Source organism: Molothrus aeneus, chromosome 20, assembly GCF_037042795.1.
Source record: "Molothrus aeneus isolate 106 chromosome 20, BPBGC_Maene_1.0, whole genome shotgun sequence".
In the NCBI taxonomy this organism is placed as follows: Eukaryota; Metazoa; Chordata; class Aves; order Passeriformes; family Icteridae; genus Molothrus; species Molothrus aeneus.
This window is the reverse complement of record NC_089665.1, coordinates 10,388,895-10,407,843: the sequence shown is the minus strand read 5'-3', so window position 1 is coordinate 10,407,843 and position 18,949 is coordinate 10,388,895. Positions and strand designations below refer to the sequence as shown.

Genomic DNA, 18,949 nt, shown 5'->3' with positions numbered 1-18,949 from the left:
CTTCAGGGCCTCCTGTGTAGAAAATTCTGATGGAAAAGTGCAGATGTATCACACGTACCTGCAATTTTTCTTAGGTCACTGCTAATGCTTCTAAATGATCTGCGAGCGCATTAATCGTTTCTGTTAATTAACAATATGATAAAAGTGGCATTTAGTAAGCTCAGCGTAGTGTGCGTCTCAGTCATTATGTACTCAGTGCTTAGGTTTGATTTCAGAACGTTAATAAAATAAAATTTTAATGAAGGTTTGTTGTTATGAAAGATTTATTACCAGGAGCTGAGGTGCTTCTGCCTCTTGCGGGGTCTGTGGCAGGCACGGGGGTCCCCGGCTGCTCCTGCACTGAGAGGGCTCGACTGGGACCCCAGCCCTGCCCTGACTGGTGCCCTGTGCACCTGGAAACCTTTGCTCAGAATGGCTCATTGGAGAGGGGGACAAGTCCCTGTGTTCTTCATCCTTGCCTCGGGAAAATCCCTCCCCAGAGCCGCTTTGGGTGGATTTTGCCCCTTTTCACCCCAAGGTGCCTTTTCCTGTTTCTGAGCAGTTCTCACTTTGGAAATGCCACACAGCTGTGGGAGGAAGGAGCGAGGAGCCTGAGCCTTGCAGCTTTCCCAGGCAGAAACAGGGGAGGATCTTGGTGGTGCCCTTTGTCCAGCCATGCCCTGACTGCTGTGCCTGAGCGGGGCTGGCCTCACCTACCTGCTCATTTCACTTTGAGAATTTACTCTCCCTTGATGGAGAATTTACTGACACTTTAAATAGGTGTCTGTGTCTGCCAGGAGAGCCTGACTGTGCCCCAGACCTGAGGTGTGCATTAACACCCAGTGGATGTACAGATCAAGCCTTGGTGGGTGTCAGCCCCAGCAGCAGGGCTGGAGAGCACATGCTCCAGGTAAGTGAGGATATTTTCCATCCTAGAGCACAGGTTTTAACCCCATATTTCCCTTCCATCTGCTGGTCTGGTTATCACAAGGGTGAGGTGAGATCCTGGTGGTGCCTTCAGGTGTGCTCACCAGTCTCCCCAGCAAAGCCTCCTTGGAGATGAGGTAAAATGTGAGGCGTGTGTCTCGGGTGATGGCTGTGTCCCCTGAGCGTGCAGAATTGCTCCTTTGGAAACCAGAACCTCTCCTTCCTTCCTTCCGTGTGTTTGCAGCACAGGAAATTGGAGTAGTAGGGAATAACAGCTTTTGTCAGCTTCTGTCCTAGGCAGGTTTTGGCTCTGACAAGCTGAGCTGTGGTATGAAAACTCGGAGCAAGGGACAAGGAGGTGGGTGGGATGCAGACCACAGAGAGTATTTAAGTGACTTCTCCAAAGGCACAACAAAGGGAGGTGGCAAAGTCAGGGCTGAGTTTTCAAGTTGTGACTGTCAGGAATGAGTGGCTTTTCCCTGACACAGGATTAAACCCCCAGGTCCCCATTCCCAGACCCTGGGGGTTATGACCTGTAGTACCTTCACAGACAGAAGTTAAAAACATCCATGGTTCACTGCCTTCTGGGTAATTAAAGTGTCCTGTCCCCTCTGCTCATCTGTGTGTTCTGTTCATGTGCAAAGACAAGATTTGGTGACAGTGACCACAGGACTTGGTTTCACATCCCCCTCTCTACCCCCACCTGCCAGTTTATTATTATTATTATTTTCATAAGACAGCCTGGCAGGCTGGGAGCTTACTAAGGAACTTTTTCCTCTCTGATTACAAGGGATGTGTGAATAAAGTAGAATGGTATTGATTCACACCAATCTATGCATCGACTGTGTGGAAGCCACTTGCAATTCCCAGCAGCACTGGAAAGCTTTGCAACAGGGAGAAATATGACCAGGCAAGTTGAGAAAATAAATTAAACTAGTGTCAACTTTTCTTGTTTCTTCCCTCATTATTAATGGATGGAATGGGGCTCGTTTATCAAGAAGAGGAAAAATTAATTGACACGGGCTTTAATGTTATTATGCCTGGCTTGTCTGGTCACATTTCTTCATTTTTAATTTTTTTTTTTTACTTTTGAAAGGCATTTTATTACCTTTCACAGGACCAGCTGCCAAAACTATGGGTATAAACAAGAAAGCAGGTGCATAAATAATACCAGAGCAGGACTGGACTTTTCTGCATTTCAGAGCTGAAGTAGCTCAGACGTGAGGAGCAGAGCAGAGGTGGGTGAGCAGGGCAGCTCCAGAGCCCTGGCACAGAGGGGAGCCCAGCCTGAGCCGCTGTTTCCTGGTGGATCTGCCGGGAGGTGTCAGGCTGGGCATCCCCATCTGTCAGCACAGCCACTCCGGGGGCAGCTCCCCTGGCAGGGCTGGAGGGACCCAGGGGCCCATCCCAGGGACAAATGGGGGGGTCAGGAGCAGGGTGGTCCTGTGGAGCACTCTGTGTGACAGGGGGGCTGTGGGGTGATTCTTGCTGAGCAGCAGGAGCCAGGTTTGGGCAGAGCCTTGCTGGTGTGAGAGGCCTGTGCAAATCTCCTTTGTCCTCTCCCTGCTCCTGTCTCCTGCCCTTGTAGGGACACTTTCCACTGTCCCAAGTTGCTCCAGGCCCTTCCCACCCTCCCAGGGAGGAATTGAAGTGATCTGTGCCTGCAGGTGGAAGTTGGTGTGATAGGGCTGTGCGAATCTCCTTTGTCCTCTCCCTGCTCCGGTCCCCTGCCTTGTTCTTTGGGATTGCTGTGCAGGACAAAGGAGCCCTGGTGATCCCCTGGTTCCCAGAATATTTTCAGGAGCTCTGTGGTTGCTGTAGGTGCAGGATGAGGCTGTCCCAGCTGCAGGCTCACCCACAGTGTGGGCACAGCTCGGGCACAAGCAGCGCAGCAGATGGGATGGAGTGACTCGCTGCACATCATCAGGTTGGGACCTAAACCAGGCTTTAGTTGCAGTGTGTTCACCCACCAGGGCATTCTTCAGGTGGCTGGAGAGCCCCTGGGGGCTGTGCCTGCCTGGTGATCTGGGTTTGGCTCAGGTGGTGGTGGAGGTGCTGTACCTGTGGCATTGCTCTGCCTCAGGGCCCTCCAGGGTTAACCCCAGCATTAGCCTGGTTTAACCTCTGTGGCCTGGGATGCAATCACCTTGTTCTGCTCGTTGAAAGGCCAGCAGAGGTTTGGCAGTGAGACCTTTGCCTGGGTGAGCTGCTTTGGTGTCACCCTCAGTGTGTGCAGCCACAGCTGTGACCCGGATCACTGTGCAGCCAGACCTGGCCTCTGGGAGTGGTGCTGCCAGCCAGGGAAGGGAGATGCATTTCATAGCCCTGGTGTCGTCATCTCAGCTATGTTTTACCAAGTTTGACATAAAAACTCTCAAGTGATGACAAAAGTGTGAAATGTAGTTGGTTAGAGTGTGAAAAAACCCAAAATACAGAGCACGGGAGTCCTGACATTTGGTATCTTCAGTCTGGCTTCTTAATAGTATTTATGGCTTCTGACTGTTCTTTTGCAGTATTTTAATCTGTTTATGGTTTCATTCCCTTTCTCTGAGCAATGTTTGTCTTATTTCTGGAATGCCATGGCAGAACCTGCTGAGCTGACTGTGGAGCCACCTTCCCACAGGGCAGCTTTGGTGGCTTGGCATCAAAGGAGCTTTTCCACAGAATCCCAGAATCACTGGGGTTGGAAAAGACCTCCAAAATCACTGAGTCCAGCCTTGCCTGATGCCCACCTTGTCCCCAGAGCCCTGAGTGCCACCTCCAGCCCTTCCTTGGGATGGGCACTCCAAACCTCCCTGGGCAGCCCCTTCCAACCCTTTCCATGAAGAAATTCTTCCTGGATTCTTCTCTTTTGTGGTGTCAGGGTGTGTTGGAGGACGTGTCCTGCACCACTGGATGGCAGGTGTCTGGGCTGGCATCACTTGGGTGCCTGTTGGTGCCCATGAACCAGCAGATGAATGGAGTGGGCTGACTCCTTTGGCAGCAGATGAATGGAGTGGAATAACTCCTCATTCCCAGTAGATTCCAGAGGAGGGTTTTTCACCTGAAGGTCATGGATACATGTCTCAGCTTCCTTTAGTGCTGGTGCTTGGCTCAGAGCCTCTCGTTTGGGGCATCTGTTTGCCTCTTACTTTATTTTTCTATCTCTTCTTTGTCTTTTCTTTTACAGAAAAGATTATTCAAATGAATATTCAGTTTTATTCATTTGAATAAAAAACCCAACCGTTTGACTCTGTTAAATGCTTATCTCTTAAATAGAGCTTGTTAGCTTCCAATAATAGCTTCATTCAGAAGGATGCAGTATAATTTCATTTTAAAACGTGTGCTCCTTGACAACCAGAATCCTATTTCTGTCACCGTTTTCAACAGCCGCCTTTGTTTTGGGTTAATCTTTTCCATGCACTTTCTGAGAACCAGCTTTTTGTTGACTCTTAGTACCTCTCAGAAGAAATAATTGTCTATTTAGCCCAGGAAGGTTTCTGAGAGTTTTGGTAATTTAAATATGAGTTTGTATTCATTATGGGAACTAATAAGACCGTGCGTGCGGGGGGATCGTTGTGTGGGTGCAGTTATTAAAAGTTGGAATTTGATACCCACAAAGTGGAACAAGAAGAGCATCAGAGAATGGTTTGGGTTGGAAGGAACCGTGAGGTGCTCATTCCACCCCCTGCCATGGCAGGGGCACCTTCCACTGTCCCAGGGTGCTCCAGCCCTCTCCACCCTCCCAGGGAGGAATTGAAGTGATCTGGGCCTGCAGGTGCAAACCCTTTGTAGAGGTCACCTCTGGTTTTCCTCTCCTTTTCCTCTCCAGGCCAGTGTGACCAAGTGCCACAGATCTCTCAGAAACCCACAAGTGCCTGCTAACACCTACAGATTGTTGTTTAATCTTGTAAAATCTGGAAATGCAGAAAGCTGGGTGGCCATCTGATTTAATCAGACAAATAATTTCTTGATAAACCTGTGCTTAAGCCATATGGAGTGGGATGAGGGTGGGAGATTTGTTTCAGTCCAGACACGTAATGAGTGCAGCGGCTTCCTCGGGTGTGCACATATTAGGGCTAATCTCCTAAATTCCCTGTGCCCCCCATCCTGGCACCGACACCTAACACAAGTTGAGAGAGGAGCCCTCAACTGCAGCACTCGCTAATGAGCTGCTAATGATGAAGATGTTGCTGGTGCTGGAACAATTAATGACTTGTAGCCCCAGCCCGGCCATCTCATCCCTGGTCCAGGCTTTGCTCCCAGCTCTGGGATTCCTGGGATGCCAGATTCGGGCACTCAACCACAAAAATCCTCGGTTTAACTGCAGGTCTGTTTAAGGTAGATTTAAATGGAGAAATTTAGAAGGCAAATGAAAGACGTGAGTTATGTAAAAAAATGCAAGCTGCTGCCTGCTCTAGGTGCAGAGCAGAGCAGGGTGGTGAGCCTGGTGTGCTGTGCGATGCCTTGGAGGAGGGCTGGGAACCATTCCTGGGGATCCTTCGGGTCTGCAGTGGAATGGGAGCATTCCCCACGGCTACAGGCTCTGTGCAGTGCCAGAAGAGCTGCCCAGGGCTCACCTGGGAATGCCCTTTCCTCCCCAGGCAGAGGCAGGGCTGGGGCTGTCCTGTCCCTGTGCTGCCTTCACCAGTGCACAGCCCAGCAGCTTCCAGTTTGGGGATGGGCTTCATTCATTAGCATAATTAGTGTCGATGTTAACTCACGGAGCCCTCTCCAGCACACGAACTGGGGTATTTTTCATTAGGCTGAGGTTTTTTGTTCAGGCAGGAGCAGGGTGGGCTGCCAGATGCCTTCAGTGCACAGCCACAGGCAGGCAGCAGGCATCAAACAGCCCAGACCAGCCCAAATCCTCGGCCCTTTGAAGCAGCACTGAGAAGAGAGGAACGATTAGATCAGAGGCCTGAAGTGTAATGGGTTCCTGGAGGCCTCAGGATGTCCTGATGAGGTATTAGAGGAAGTAATTCAGGAAGAAAGGGACAAATAACCACCTCCGGAGCAGGGCTGACCCGGCAGCCAGAGCACACACAACACACAGGGCTGCTCTGTGTTTGGGAGGCTCTGGGGTTTTTCTCCTTGCCAGGGGTAAATGAGGAATCATCTTCTGTCTTCCCAGGTTTTTATGGGTTTTGGGTCGTGTAATGAGTCAGCTCTAATGGAGAAGTCCCGTGGAATTAAACAAGAGATGAAATCAATATGGTTCCATAGAAATATAATTGGGTTTTGTAGAGATTGCTCTTAAAAACCTTTAAGGTGTAAAGGAAAATACAGCCCTATTGTAGTTTCCGAGCCATCATGTAACTGGGGTGTAACTATCCATTAAATTCTGCAGGATGGATCAAAAAATCCATAAGGAGGTTTTAATTCTCCATTAAATCCTATGGAAGAGCTGGAACAGAACAGTATTAATTTTCCCTCAGACAATGCTTCTTCCCTCCATTAGGCTGCAATAAGCTCAGGAACAGCTCCATAGGCAGCAGGTGTAGCCACACATGTGTGTTGTTATGGAAGTTTTCCAAAGTCCCAATGGCTAAATAATGCTTAATTAAAATGAAATTGTTAAATTTAACTAATGTTTTCCTCACCCCCTCCCCTTTTTGTATCTTTATTAAACAGGATTTGGCTTCGTAACTTTTGAAAACGAAGACGTGGTGGAAAAAGTCTGTGAAATTCATTTCCACGAAATCAATAATAAAATGGTGAGTGTTGGTGCTGGTGCTGTGGGGGTGCCAGGGGGCTCTGAGCCCCGCTCCCTGATGTGTGCCATGCCCAGGGGAGGTGGGATACCCCTCTGGGAGGGTGCTGGGGTCAGGGTGCTGAGCTGGCAGCCCCTGCTGTGTCCCCAGTGCCCAGGCAGCTGCCCCAGAGCAGCGTTGGTGTCAGAACCCTGGGGCAGGGTGTGAGTTCAGCTCCTCCTGCACACAGCCCAGCTGAAGTTCCTCCTCAGTGGCAGGCAGGTCCCAGGTTGTGGGTTGCCCTGAGCCAGATGAAAAGGGGCATTTGTATTTCAATTGCTGCAGTAACTTTGATATTTTCGGCTAAAATATTCTTTTTCCCTTTGTCAAAACATCCTTTGCTTCTCAAATGTGTATTCAGATATGCATTGTATATCGGTCTGATATGTGTTCACAGACTTTAAATTTAATAATAGAGCTTTTAGTGTGGATAAGATCAAAGCAATCTCCTTGGCATATGCTGGAGGCCTGATTCAATATTTGACTTGCTAATTTTTCCCAGGGCACTGAAACAATATTCCTCATATTGTTGCTCCCTGCAATATGCATCTGAAATAAAAGTGAGGGTCCCTTGGCCAAGTGTGGGGTGGGTGGTGGGCAGGGCTGGGGCAGTGCCCCTGCTCCTGTGGGAAGTCTCTTGCTCCACTTCCCATGGATGCTGTGGATTTGCCTGTCCCACTGCCCCCAGCCCCTCCTGCCCTGGGCTCTCCTCCTGTCCCCACCTGAGTGCCTCTGGGCTGGGGGAGCCTCATTCCCTTTGTATCCTTCCTAAATGCTGCTAATCTGCCTTAAAACAAAGGAACAGAGCAAGCCCCAGCCACCCCCACCCAACAGAGCCAGTGACGAGTCAGAAACAAACACTGGGGTGTGAATTCAGGGGTTGCCAGGTGGGAGGGGAGAGCTCCCCTCCAGGATTTTCCTGTCCGCAGCAGGAGGGACGCTCCATAGGTTCAGTTGCTCCCCACCAGAGGCTTTTCTCTGGAGCAGGGCTCAGGAGGGCCCTGGGGAGGTGCAGGGGGAGCAGCAGGTGCTGGTGAGCCCCAGGCAGGGTCAGTGTTTGGTGTTCATCCCTGCATCTGCCCCCGTGGGCTGGGAAAGCCTCAGCTGGCTCTGGGCATCTGCTGGGAGGGGAGGAATAGCACAGAGCTCTTGGGGGGATTCCTTCCCAGGAAGGGAGCAGGGAGCATGGGACTGGCTGAAAACACTCCAGGAGCCTCAGAAAGAGCAAGAGAAACAGTTTTGAGTGTTGGTGTTTGTTGTTGGGTTGTCCCCTTCCCACTCCTCTGCCCGCTCGGTGCCCCCTCCAGGTGCCACCATCTCCGAGTGTTCCCTTCATGTCCCTCCCTCAGCCCTGATGCTGAAAGCCGCCCACGAGCAGGGGATGAGACACGAGCCCGTCTTGGGACTGAGTCATGGCCCTGAGCTGTGTGTGCAGCTGCACCACAACCCCTGCAGGGCCAGGGCGCTGTGTGTGCCGTGACAGGAGCTGGGGCTGTCACACTGGAGCTGGCCTGGTGTGACACTCAGCTGCCAGGGGCACTGCTGGGGTCCTGTCACACTGGCACCGTGTCCCTGAGCCATGGAGGGGACGGGCTCTCACAGCCCGAGGCCATGGGGTTTGGTGAGCTGGGACTGGGACACCCTGTGCTCATCCCCATCCCCATCCCTGCCTGTGTCCCTGTCCCTGCCCATGTCCCTATCCCCATCCCTGCCCGTGTCCCTGTCCCTGCCCGTGTCCCTGTCCCTGCCCATGTCCCCATCCCTGCCCGTGTCCCTGTCCCTGCCCATGTCCCTATCCCCATCCCTGCCCGTGTCCCTGTCCCTGCCCATGTCCCTGTCCCTGCCCGTGTCCCTGCCCATGTCCCCATCCCTGCCCGTGTCCCTGTCCCTGCCCATGTCCCTATCCCCATCCCTGCCCGTGTCCCTGTCCCTGCCCATGTCCCTGTCCCTGCCCATGTCCCTGCCCGTGTCCATGCCCATGTCCCTGTCCCCTTCCCTATCCCCATCCCTGCCCGTGTCCCTGTCCCTGCCCGTGTCCCTGCCCATGTCCCCATCCCTGCCCATGTCCCTGTCCCTGCCCATGTCCCTGTCCCCTTCCCTATCCCCATCCCTGCCCGTGTCCCTGTCCCCATGCCTGTCCCCAAGCCCAGGTGGCTCAGTTGCCAATGCCCAGCTCCGTGGGCTGGGGCTGTTGTTCCCCCAGCTCCCTCCTCCTCCTCCTGCTGCTGTCCTGGCCGTGTCCCCAAGGCAGGGCAGGCAGAGGGCAGCAGGGCCACTGCTCCCCAGCCTATTTCCAGCTCCAGCCTCCCTGGCAGGCTATTTTTAGCTCATCCATTCAGCTTCTGTTGCCATCCATAAAGCTTAGAATGTCAAATGTAATATTAAACGAGCAGTGGGACAGTGAAAAGAAAATGCCAGCAAGGTATTTAATAAATGGAAGTTGGAATTTATGTGGGAGGCCAGAGATGCTCCAAACATTGCAGGGGGACAATAAACCCAAACGAGCTGTCCTCAGACTGTTGTTCCCTTGACAGGAGCAGGCTGCTTTGCAAAGAGACACCTGTTTTTCTAAGGAAGAGTAAAAGTAGCTGGAAGAGAAATGTGGTGGAGTAATTACCTTCCCTTAGATCCCCCTGTGGTGGAGTCACCCACATCCTGGGTACAGTGCTGGTGAGAGGGGTGATGAGCTGAGCCTGAGTCAAGCTCTCATGTCAGCCTCTCGAGCAGCTGACTGAAATGTTGGCTATTCTAGAGCAGGCTGGGACACTCCCAGCACCTGTGGCTCTTCCTCCCTCTCAGGGTGGGATTTTGCAGGTTTTGTGGGCCTTGGGCTCTTCCAGGGATGGGGCAGCCACAGCTTCTCTGGGCACCCTGTCCCAGGGCCTGTCCCAGACCTTTTAATTCCAAGCCCCAGCCATTGATCAGTAATGTGGTAAATCAACAGACCCACAACTCGGTGCATTTTTTAAACTAAGCTGAAAGCCCCTGTGCTGCTGCCTGCTGTGGCTGGCCTGGTGTGAGTGACACGTTGTCCCCAAGGTGATTGCAGCCCCTCACACGTGGCTGGCACAACAAAGTCTCCTTGTCTTTGGGTGGCTCAGTGGGGGTTTGTGCATTGTGGATATTCACATTCTGCTTTCCTCAAAATAGCCCTGCTTTAGCCTGGAAAGCTGTTAACCAGGGGTTTGTGAGACATCCTGGGCTGAGGGCTGACAGCCTGTTTTGTTGTGCTGGGTATAAGAGGCTTTTCACTCCCCAGCTCAGCCCTCCTGGCTTCCCGTGGCTGAGACTGCTCTGCTTGACCCAGGAGTACCCCAGTGCAAGGTTAATTCTCCAAACTAGACTAAACAAAAATAGTGAATTTTAGTTTCCCTGCCTTTTTTTTTCCTTTTCTTTTTTTATTTTTTTAGCCTTAGAATTAAACCTTTCTTTGTTGGGCTGCTGAAAGTGTAGCACATCCTCGTATGAGGAGGTGGAAAAAATCTGGAAATTATTAAGATGCCCAGAAACTCTGAATTGAAAGTTTGAGTGAGGTCCAGATGTGTGTACAAAGATCCTTATCAGGCACTCTCAGGGGCAGTTCGGTATGGAGCTGAGTCCTGACTCATAAATCCATACACATTTCCTCTTGGAGAAACCCCATTGCCTGTCCTGTCACATTTGGGACATCCCTCCAGGGCTTTCCCCTTGAGGTAACTGTGGCTCTGGAATGTCCTGGCCATCTCCATCCCCTTCCCTGTAAGGACAGGGCTGGATTCTGGCAGAAGAGCAGCCAGGCCCCTTTTCTTTCTGCTTTTGCTGTTGATGAAGAGGCACCACCCAGGTCCCCAGGATATCCATGTTGTGGTGCTTCACTCCTGTGCCCACGTTGTCCCAGTTTGCTGATGGGATGGTGCATGGGCAGCTTGAGCAACTTCCCAAGGCAGCAGGAGTAACTGAAAGTGAAAGAATGCAGATCCTTTATTAATAGGGTTTACAGAAATTTTCTGCTGGGTAGAAATATTGATTCTTTATTCCTGTTTTAAAAGGAGCTTTTTGTAATGATCACTGGGAGTCGTTCTGTGTTATCGATTGCAGCGGAGCCGTGCTGGAGCCCTCCCTCCATTCATCCCGCTCCCACTGGTGCTGGGTTCCCTTTCAGGAACACAGAACTTCTTAAATCAGCACTTCTGTCATCTTTGGGGGCTGCAGTGGGTGGTTAAAGAGACACACACGTTGGCTCTTTCAAACCTGGTTACGCTGTTCTGGAAGTTCACCTTTGAGCGGGAGGAGGTGCGGGGAGGCAGATGCTAAAAATAAACCTCCCCCCCCCTTAAGTAGATCAGTTCTGCATTTGACATTTACATGGAATTCATTTGCATCTCATTTGTACATGTTTCTGCTCAATAGGTAGAATGTAAGAAAGCACAACCTAAAGAAGTGATGTTTCCACCAGGGACGAGAGGAAGGGCACGTGGATTGCCGTACACCATGGACGCGTTCATGCTAGGGATGGGAATGTTGGGTAAGTGCAAATCCCCACACCTGTGTGGGTGCCAGCCTGCAACTTTAGCAGGGGTGGAGTGAAGAAAATAATCCTGTCTGTGGTAAATGATTAACTCTCCCCCCCCCCCCCCCAGCCTGGAATATAAAAAATTTGCATTTAAATGGGTGTTTTAAATAGCCTGTTTTACTCGCAAAAATAGAATGATGAAAGATGCAGTGTGTTCATTCTGACTAAAAATGATCTCTCCCCTTTTTTAGAGGAATTGAGTCACACATTATTCCCCTTCTTTTAAAGGTAGCTTTGACAGTTCAGCACAGATAATTGAAAATCTTGCTGGTTCTTAAATGGCATGGATGGAGGAAGTGGGGGGATGCGGAACAGGACAGGTCACAACAATAATTACAAGTTTCAAGGAGATGGAATGGTATTTTAGTCCTGAGTATTGTGTCCAGAAAATACTAATTAAATGGGATAAATGATACTTAATGGCAAATTCCTATTTGTGCAGGAGGTCTATTTAGTTATAATTGGTTCTCATTTGTTTCTGCCTAGATAATTCTTTCTAAATAATGTGACAACCCCAGTTACTCTGTTCTCGGCCAAAATGCTGCTAATCCATTGCCAATGTGTTTTTTTGGTTTTTTTGTAAAACACTGTATATTTTAAACTTTCTGCTCCCTTTGTATCCCTGAACTTCCCCTCAGTTGCCACCTTCTGTGTCCATGAAGCACGTGGGAATGGGAGGGCAATCTGGAGGTGTCCCCAGGCAGCAGTGAGCCTTTCCCAGGCCAGTGTCCCCCTTCAGGATGCTTTGACTTTCCTGTCCTGGGTTTAGATGATCCCAGAAACCGAGCACAAAGCCCAGCCTTGGGATCTGGATTGCCCTGAGCTCTGCTCAGCAGATTCAGGGGCTGGCTGAGATGCTGGAGGACCCCAGAGCCCCTGGGGTGGGTGTCAGGTCAGAGGACCCAGTTCCTGCAAGGATCAGGCTGCTACACTGAGGTGTCTGACACCAGGCACTGCTTGATTTGATAGGAAGAACTTGCTGCCATGTTTGCTTTATCTCAGAATTAATAGTGCTTCTGTTGGTGTGGCTGGGGTGATCCATTTCTGGATGTGTAATCAGGTTACTGCAGCTGATCATCTGTTTTGCTGTCCCCACGCTCCACCACCACCCTGCCCCATAGTGTTTGGAAATCACATTTTATGCTTAAAATATTTATCTTGCTCTAGTCAGCCCGTGATTTCGTTACCTGTGTGTTCCCAGCCTGCCTGAGCCAGTGTACTCGAATTCTGCTGTTCCTCTCCCAGCCGGGCTGCTCGAGGTGGGGTGTGAGGGAGGCCGGTGTGCCACCGTGCTGGCCTGTCCTGCTGGCTGCAGGACAGACAGCAGCTCACCCTGGGAAGCCAGAAAGATCCGTGGCCTCATCCTCCATCCACCGTGTGGCCTCAGCCCTGTTCCTTGCAGCTGGGCACAGAGGGGATGGAGCTGGGTCCACCCCAGCATCCTGAAGGGAAAACTCAGCCCCCAGGTGCAGCGTGAGTCTGTTCCCACTGGGGCTGACTGTCTGGAAAGGGATCCTCTCAAGCTGTGAGAATTAAGGGAAGCAGCCCTCAGTGAGTGGAACTGCACAGAGGGAGAGCTGGGGCACCTGTTGGAGCTGCTGCAGTGGGGTCAGCCTGGCCAGTGCAGCTGCAGCCAGTCCCACACTGCTCTCCCTGCATTTCAGACTGGGGGGACTGGCTGAGCGTTGGTGATTGATCCACGGTGAAGGCCAGATGCTTCATTATCCACTCGAGCTGGTTTTTCATCTTCCAAGTTCCTGCTTGCTACCGTGGCACTGTGTTAAATAATTAAGTGCTAAACAAGGAGATTGCAGCACGGGAGAGCAGAGCTGCTGGATGGCTCTCAGAAAGCCCCTGTTTCAAAGGCTGCAGAGCCTGTCCCTGCAGGAAGAGGGGCATAATTAACCCATCAAATGATCAGACACAGAGTTCCATCACTGCTGCTGCTGATTGTTCTGTGGGGACTCACGAGGCCAGGTCAGGTCTGCCCCATTCTGTTCCTTGCCCAGCTGGACTGAGCCAGAGCAACTGGGGCTGCTCTGGAGGGGTTTTTATACCTGTTTCCAGAAATCCTTGCTCAAGGTCACCTTCTCCAGCTGCTGTTCCTGGGCAGAGGAGGGAATCAGAGGAACGAACGCACGAGACAACCCCAAGGAAGGAGCGGGGAGCGACTCCCTCCAAAGCTATTAAGGAAGTTGGTCTTTTTCATTAATCACAGCCTCCCCAAGGAGCCTGCAGCAGCCAGGGTCTAAAGGTGCGCAGGCAGCCGCTTCTGTGATGATTTGGTTGATTGGAGCAAAATTAAAGTGTTCTGAAAGGATTTTTTGACTGGGAGAGCGGGGGCAGGCTGAGCCTTCTGCCAGGACGGCTGCTGGGCTGGCTGGGGCTGGGGCTGGGGCTGGGACACGCTGCTCTCAGGGAGAGCAAGGGCTCCAGTCAGCCTCTCTGCACAAAGAGTGGAGCAGAGTCAGTCCCACTCCTCTCCCTGTCAGCCCAGCCAGCAGTCAGAGCTGCTCCCCAGCCCCTTGCACGCTCACAAACAGGCCCTGTGTGCCCCTGGGTGGCTGAGTAGGAGCAGTTTGGTGACCAGGAAACTCTCTCTGTGCCTGGAGCCTCACACTGGCACCTGGCCCTGGTGTGCTCTGTCACCCAAGGGTGTGGGTGTCACAGCACTGCCCCAGAGCTTTTTGTGCTCTGTTCAGGTCTGTGCCTGGAAACTTGTAAAGAAGAGAGCAGCAGAGGAGCAACATTAAGAGGAGATGGTTTTTGTGTCCCCTCTCATCTGAAGCTGCTCTCTGTGTCTGGGACACTGCAGTCACCACAATGGTGACACACAGCTCTGGAGGTGACCCCGTGCTGCCTGCCTTGAGCTGGGGCTGGCAGCACTCATTTCTCCTGCTGGTGGGCATCATCCTGGTGTTTAATGTTAGAATTGGGCTCCTTTTAGCTTGCAAACCCCTCCAGAGCTGGGAGCGCTCGGCCCCCCAGGCTCACCCTGTAGTGCTTGAGTGATGTGAGGTGGGAACACGGGTTTGGGAAGGTCCCTGGCAGGGCTCTGTGTTCCTGCTCACGCTCAGTCTAGGTGGGCTGAGCTCATGCATTAGAGAAGCTTGTGCCCTTCAAAGAAAGTCATTCCTTTTTCCACCAGACACTGTTCAATGGAGTAGCAGCTGGAGACAACAGCTTCCTTGCATTTTCTGGAGCATTTGAACTAATTTTGCACGGGTCCCCTGGCTCCTGTGTGCTCAGCATTCTCACATATTGACCATGAGCTTTTGTCCACCCCATTAGCAAATTTTAAAATGAAAAGACATTTCCACAGCCTGGACAGGAGGTGGGTAGAAGCAGTGGTGTGAAAGTGGTTTGGCTGCTGGTTTGAGTTCTGCTTCTGTGCACAGGACAGTCTTGCTTTGAAGGAGGCAATGCAGTCAAAACTTGGATTTTTGGTTCACTTACCAGGAATTGGTCACTCCCCAGGACTACCAAGGCAAATCAGCTTCTTGGTGCCCAGTGCAGGATGAGGATGGCACCTAATGGGAATGTTGGGTAGGTCAGCAGGGCCATCATTTGGCCTGATGAAGCATCCATGTAGGCGTGGTGTTAAACACCATTGATATTCAGCCAGGCAATGTCCCCACGAGGATCAGGCTTCGAGTCGTTAGAGCAGAGCTGGGCACTGCAGCAGTAAATGAAGAGGAAAATTGAAGTAATGTTGTATTATAAATTTATGATTTCATCTGCCTGACTTTGAGAGCGCTGAGTGCTGGCGGTGCCAGCAGAGCCCCCGGGCAGCTTGGCTGCTGCTGGGGCTGTCAGGCACAGCCAGGTCTGGCCAGGGACAGCAGGGCTGCCCTGGGGTCAGAGCCTGGACCGTGCCAGGGCAGGAAGCAGCAGAGGTGGCATCCAGAGCACCGTGGGCAGCTGCCATCCCCCACCGTGCTGACCTGGCTGGGGCCACAGGTACCACACCTGCAGAGCTCAGGTGCTGCCCAGCACTGTGCCCTGGCAGTTGTGAGCTGGCAGATCTGCTTCACAGCTGTCTGAGACAGAGCAAACTGAGTTCCTCCTGTTGGCAAGGAGAGAGGGGCTGCAGTGGACGCTGCAGAGCGATTTTTCAGGGGTGTTAATGGCGCTACTTACTTAGCAAACAATCCATTTATCAATAGTGTTGCTTAAGAAAAAAAAGAACGTAAAAAAGGTTTGTAAAGCTTAACTCTGAAAGATCTGACTTAATGACAGAGGTGATTAATTTCAGAGGGAATCCAGCTGTTGAGCTGTGCAAGGAGGGCTCAGCAGCGTGTACATACCCTGGGCGTCGCGGGGCTGCCTTCCCTGGCACTGCCTAATCCCACATCAGAATTCATCCAGGCATTTTTATCTTCCACTTCTAGATTATGATTTATAGTACGCTGCACGTATGTATAAATGTGATCGGAAATGGAGGGGCTTGCTGCAGCAGGAGAGCAGCTGAGTGATGGATGAGTGTGTTACAGGATGAATCCAAGCAGGGGAGGAGCCCCCCACAAGAGCCACTCGGCTGCTGAGCCTGTTCTGGGCTCCAGCCCAGCTGCTGCCAAGATTCCCACTGACTTCAGACAGCAGGAGAGAACTTTTCCTGATGGGCTCTTGGTTTGGAGAGGCCTGGGCTGATGCTGAGGCTCATTCTCTAGTGTTCAGTGCATTGGAATTGTGCGGCACAGTGCCTGTTTTTAAGAAAACTGAGTGAGGAAGTGTTGAGGATCAATGTGAGGTTAGAATTTTAGGAAACCCCCTGAGTGTACAGGGCACCTTGGGACATTGGCCATCTGGGTCAGAGCAAATAGGCCCTGTGGGACAGAGGGAATGGCTGTGGGGAAGTTAAAACAGGGGGTGGCACAGTGTGTGACCCGAGGGCTGCTGCCAGCCCACTCATGGCCAGGGATCAGTGGGACACCCAGCACATTCCTTCACAGGCAGAGAGTGAAACCAGCAGAGTTGCCTCTTTGTGCCTTCACTGTTTTTATTCACGAAATGCTCTCAAGTGAGCTTTTCCCCTAATAAACCTCCCAAAGCTGCCCGAGGTCGGCTGCCTCAGAAGGGGCCTTCAGAAGCACCTCGGGCAGCTTCCTTTTACTTTCCTGAAAAATTAAAAGCTCTTTGACTCCCTGGCTCGTTTCTGCTGCCTCCAACTCTTTGATGTGTTAACTGTTGTCCTTCACACTCCCGGGATAAAGAATTACTACTACCTTAATCTCCAACTGTCAATAGCTCTGAAGCAAAGTACATTCATTGTAAGCTCTCCAAATGTCAGAGCAAACCCGTGTTATGTGTTTAGCCTTAGCATTTGGCATTTACTCTTCCAGCTAACAAGTATGCACAGTCCTTGGGCTCCAGACACCAAAGTGCATGTTAATTACCAGAGTGACAGGGCTCCTGCTCGGAGCTGGGCCAGCGCCGCCAGCTCGAGATGTTTCTATTCAGGATAATGATGAAACCTCTCTGCAGTTTGGCATGAGCGGAATAAATCTGATTTTTTAATACCCTCCGTAAAATTAGGTCTCACCCATCCTCCCTGTCGTTGTGCATTGTGTTAAAAAACAAACAAACAAACAAAAAGAAAACCTTCAAAAAACACCTTCATTAATCCTTAAACTTCTCTCTCTCTTTTTTTTTTTTTTTTTGTTTTTTTTACATGTCTGTGATCAAGGTTACCCGAATTTTGTTGCAACATATGGCCGAGGATATCCTGGATTTGCCCCAAGTTACAGTTATCAGTTCCCAGGTATGTACATTTCATTTGCAGATATGCTTTATTTCCCCTCTTTCCTTCTTTTTTTTTTTTTTGTTTTTTTGGGTTTTCTTCCTTTTTTTTTAAGTCTGTAGCTGCAAGCTGAGACAGGCAAGTCTGCAGGGAGCATCTCACACAACAGCAATTTTATTATTTTTTTTTTTTTTAGCATTTTAAAATAGACTTTTATAGCGACATATTTTCAACACATTTTTTTTTCCTGATGTATAAATTGGTACTGGTTATTTGAAAACAAACTTCTTAAATTAAAACCATGAAAGCAAGAGAGATCACTGGAGAGCTGTCCCCCTCCCTTTGCTGGGTTTTTCCTTTGTAGAGCTGCACACAGGGACCCGCACACGGCTCCCCGTGCTGGCCTGGGGTAAGTGAACCTGCACTGCTGAGTGCACAGCCCACCCTGCTGTGTCTGGGCTGGCCCTGGGGGTCCCTCCCAGGAGCTGCAGGTGTGTGGGGCTGGCCCTGGGCTCGGGTGGGATCCCCCTGCCCTCGGCTCGGGGGGAATCAGGCGATGGAAGCACAGGACAGGATGGTTTGGGCTGGAGGGGACCCCCAAAGGTCCAACCCCTGCAGTGAGCAGGGGCACCTTCCACAGGGTCAGGCTGCTGAGAGCCCTGCCCAGCCTGGCCTTGAGCACTCCAGGGATGGGGCATCCCACAAAGCCCATCCAGATGTGCCCTTCCCAGCACATCCCACCGTGGGATGGCACCACACAGGGCTCAGGGTTTCCTCTCACCCCAGGGCTCTCCCAGGCAGCTGGGACAAGTGAAGCAGTGGCTTTGCTGTTTGGAGGGGCAGGAGGGAAACCAGCACCTCACAGGAAGGTTCTCTAGGGTGGCTGAGGGTGTGGACAGTGCTTGGCTACACCTGCAGCACGCTGGGGCAAACGTGGAGCCGTGTGTGCAGCCCTAGGTCATCAGGATGAGACCCTGCTGTGGAAAAATGCAGATTGTTGTCATCTGTAGAGTGAGCAGATATCCTTGGGATGGGGTTATTGTGTGGCTGTTTCTTGCAGGACTGATAACACCAAGGGGAACAGCCCTGTGAGGGTTTGTTCACTCGAATTCACAAATGCCAGGGCTCTTCTGGAAGCTGAGCCACCTCTTCCCACCTGTGGTACATCTTCCCACCTGGACCAGGCCAGGTCTGAAACAACTGGGGTGTCAGGCAGACAGCAGAGCTGCTGGGGTGGCACGGGGCTGGTGGGGGACAAGGCAGCTGTCCCCAGATGCAGGTGACACCACCTCTGGTTCCTCTGGAACCAGCGGGGCAGTCTGGTCTGGCAGGATTGCAGCCAGGAGCTGGAGATGAGGAGGAGGCTTCAGCAGGTGTTTGTGTGTTGTCTCAGGCTCTGACTCCTCACAGTTCTATGTACCAGCTGATTCATACGAAGGCATTGAAGGAGAGACTCCTTTGATAGGTTTAATGTCAGAAATCTGCAGAGGTTAGAAGAGATTAATTATAAACATGTCTAAAGCAGCTGTGTTTGCTCACTGACAGCAAAGGCACCCTTTGACTCGACCCTTCCTTAGATGTATTTTTATTCAGGGCCTGTTTTTACCAAAGCAGGAGTTCCAGTTACCGCCTGGTTATTTTCAGTCTCCTGCAGAGATTGAATATGGAAAATAAATCCAGGTGTGTTGTCCCCACCAGGAAGCTGTGGGTCACTGCAGGAGATGCTCAGGGCCCTGTCTCACCTTGCTCAGTTCCCCTGCTGCCCTCCCACTCGGATCAGTTACTCCTTAGCAGCAAGCAGAAGCTTTCCAGAGTTGTTGGGAGTTTCTCAGGTGCTTTGGGCTCAGGTCTCCACAATCACAGCCCGTTGGAGTGTCCTGGCCGGAGGTGTGGGCTGGGGAATGGTGCAGCAGCAGGATGGGCTCTCCCCGCTGCTGGGGATGGGACAGGAGGGGCTGTCCCTGCTGCTGCAGTGTTTGGGGCAGAGGGCCCAGTGCCACAGGGCACAGCTTGGTGCCA

At 51.5% G+C, this 18,949-nt stretch overlaps 1 protein-coding gene across 5 annotated transcripts in view; it reads left to right on the top strand.

Annotated features, from left to right (window-relative positions):
* Window positions 1-18,949, top strand: part of MSI2 (musashi RNA binding protein 2) — a 198,570-nt gene that overhangs the window by 147,094 nt on the left and 32,527 nt on the right. For all 5 annotated transcript variants that reach the window (XM_066563230.1, XM_066563228.1, XM_066563229.1 and 2 more), the window contains exons 8-10: window positions 6,520-6,602; window positions 11,028-11,142; window positions 16,877-16,951. In XM_066563230.1, the coding sequence (XP_066419327.1) occupies window positions 6,520-6,602; window positions 11,028-11,142; window positions 16,877-16,951 (273 nt within the window). The remainder of the gene's footprint in view (window positions 1-6,519; window positions 6,603-11,027; window positions 11,143-16,876; window positions 16,952-18,949) is intronic.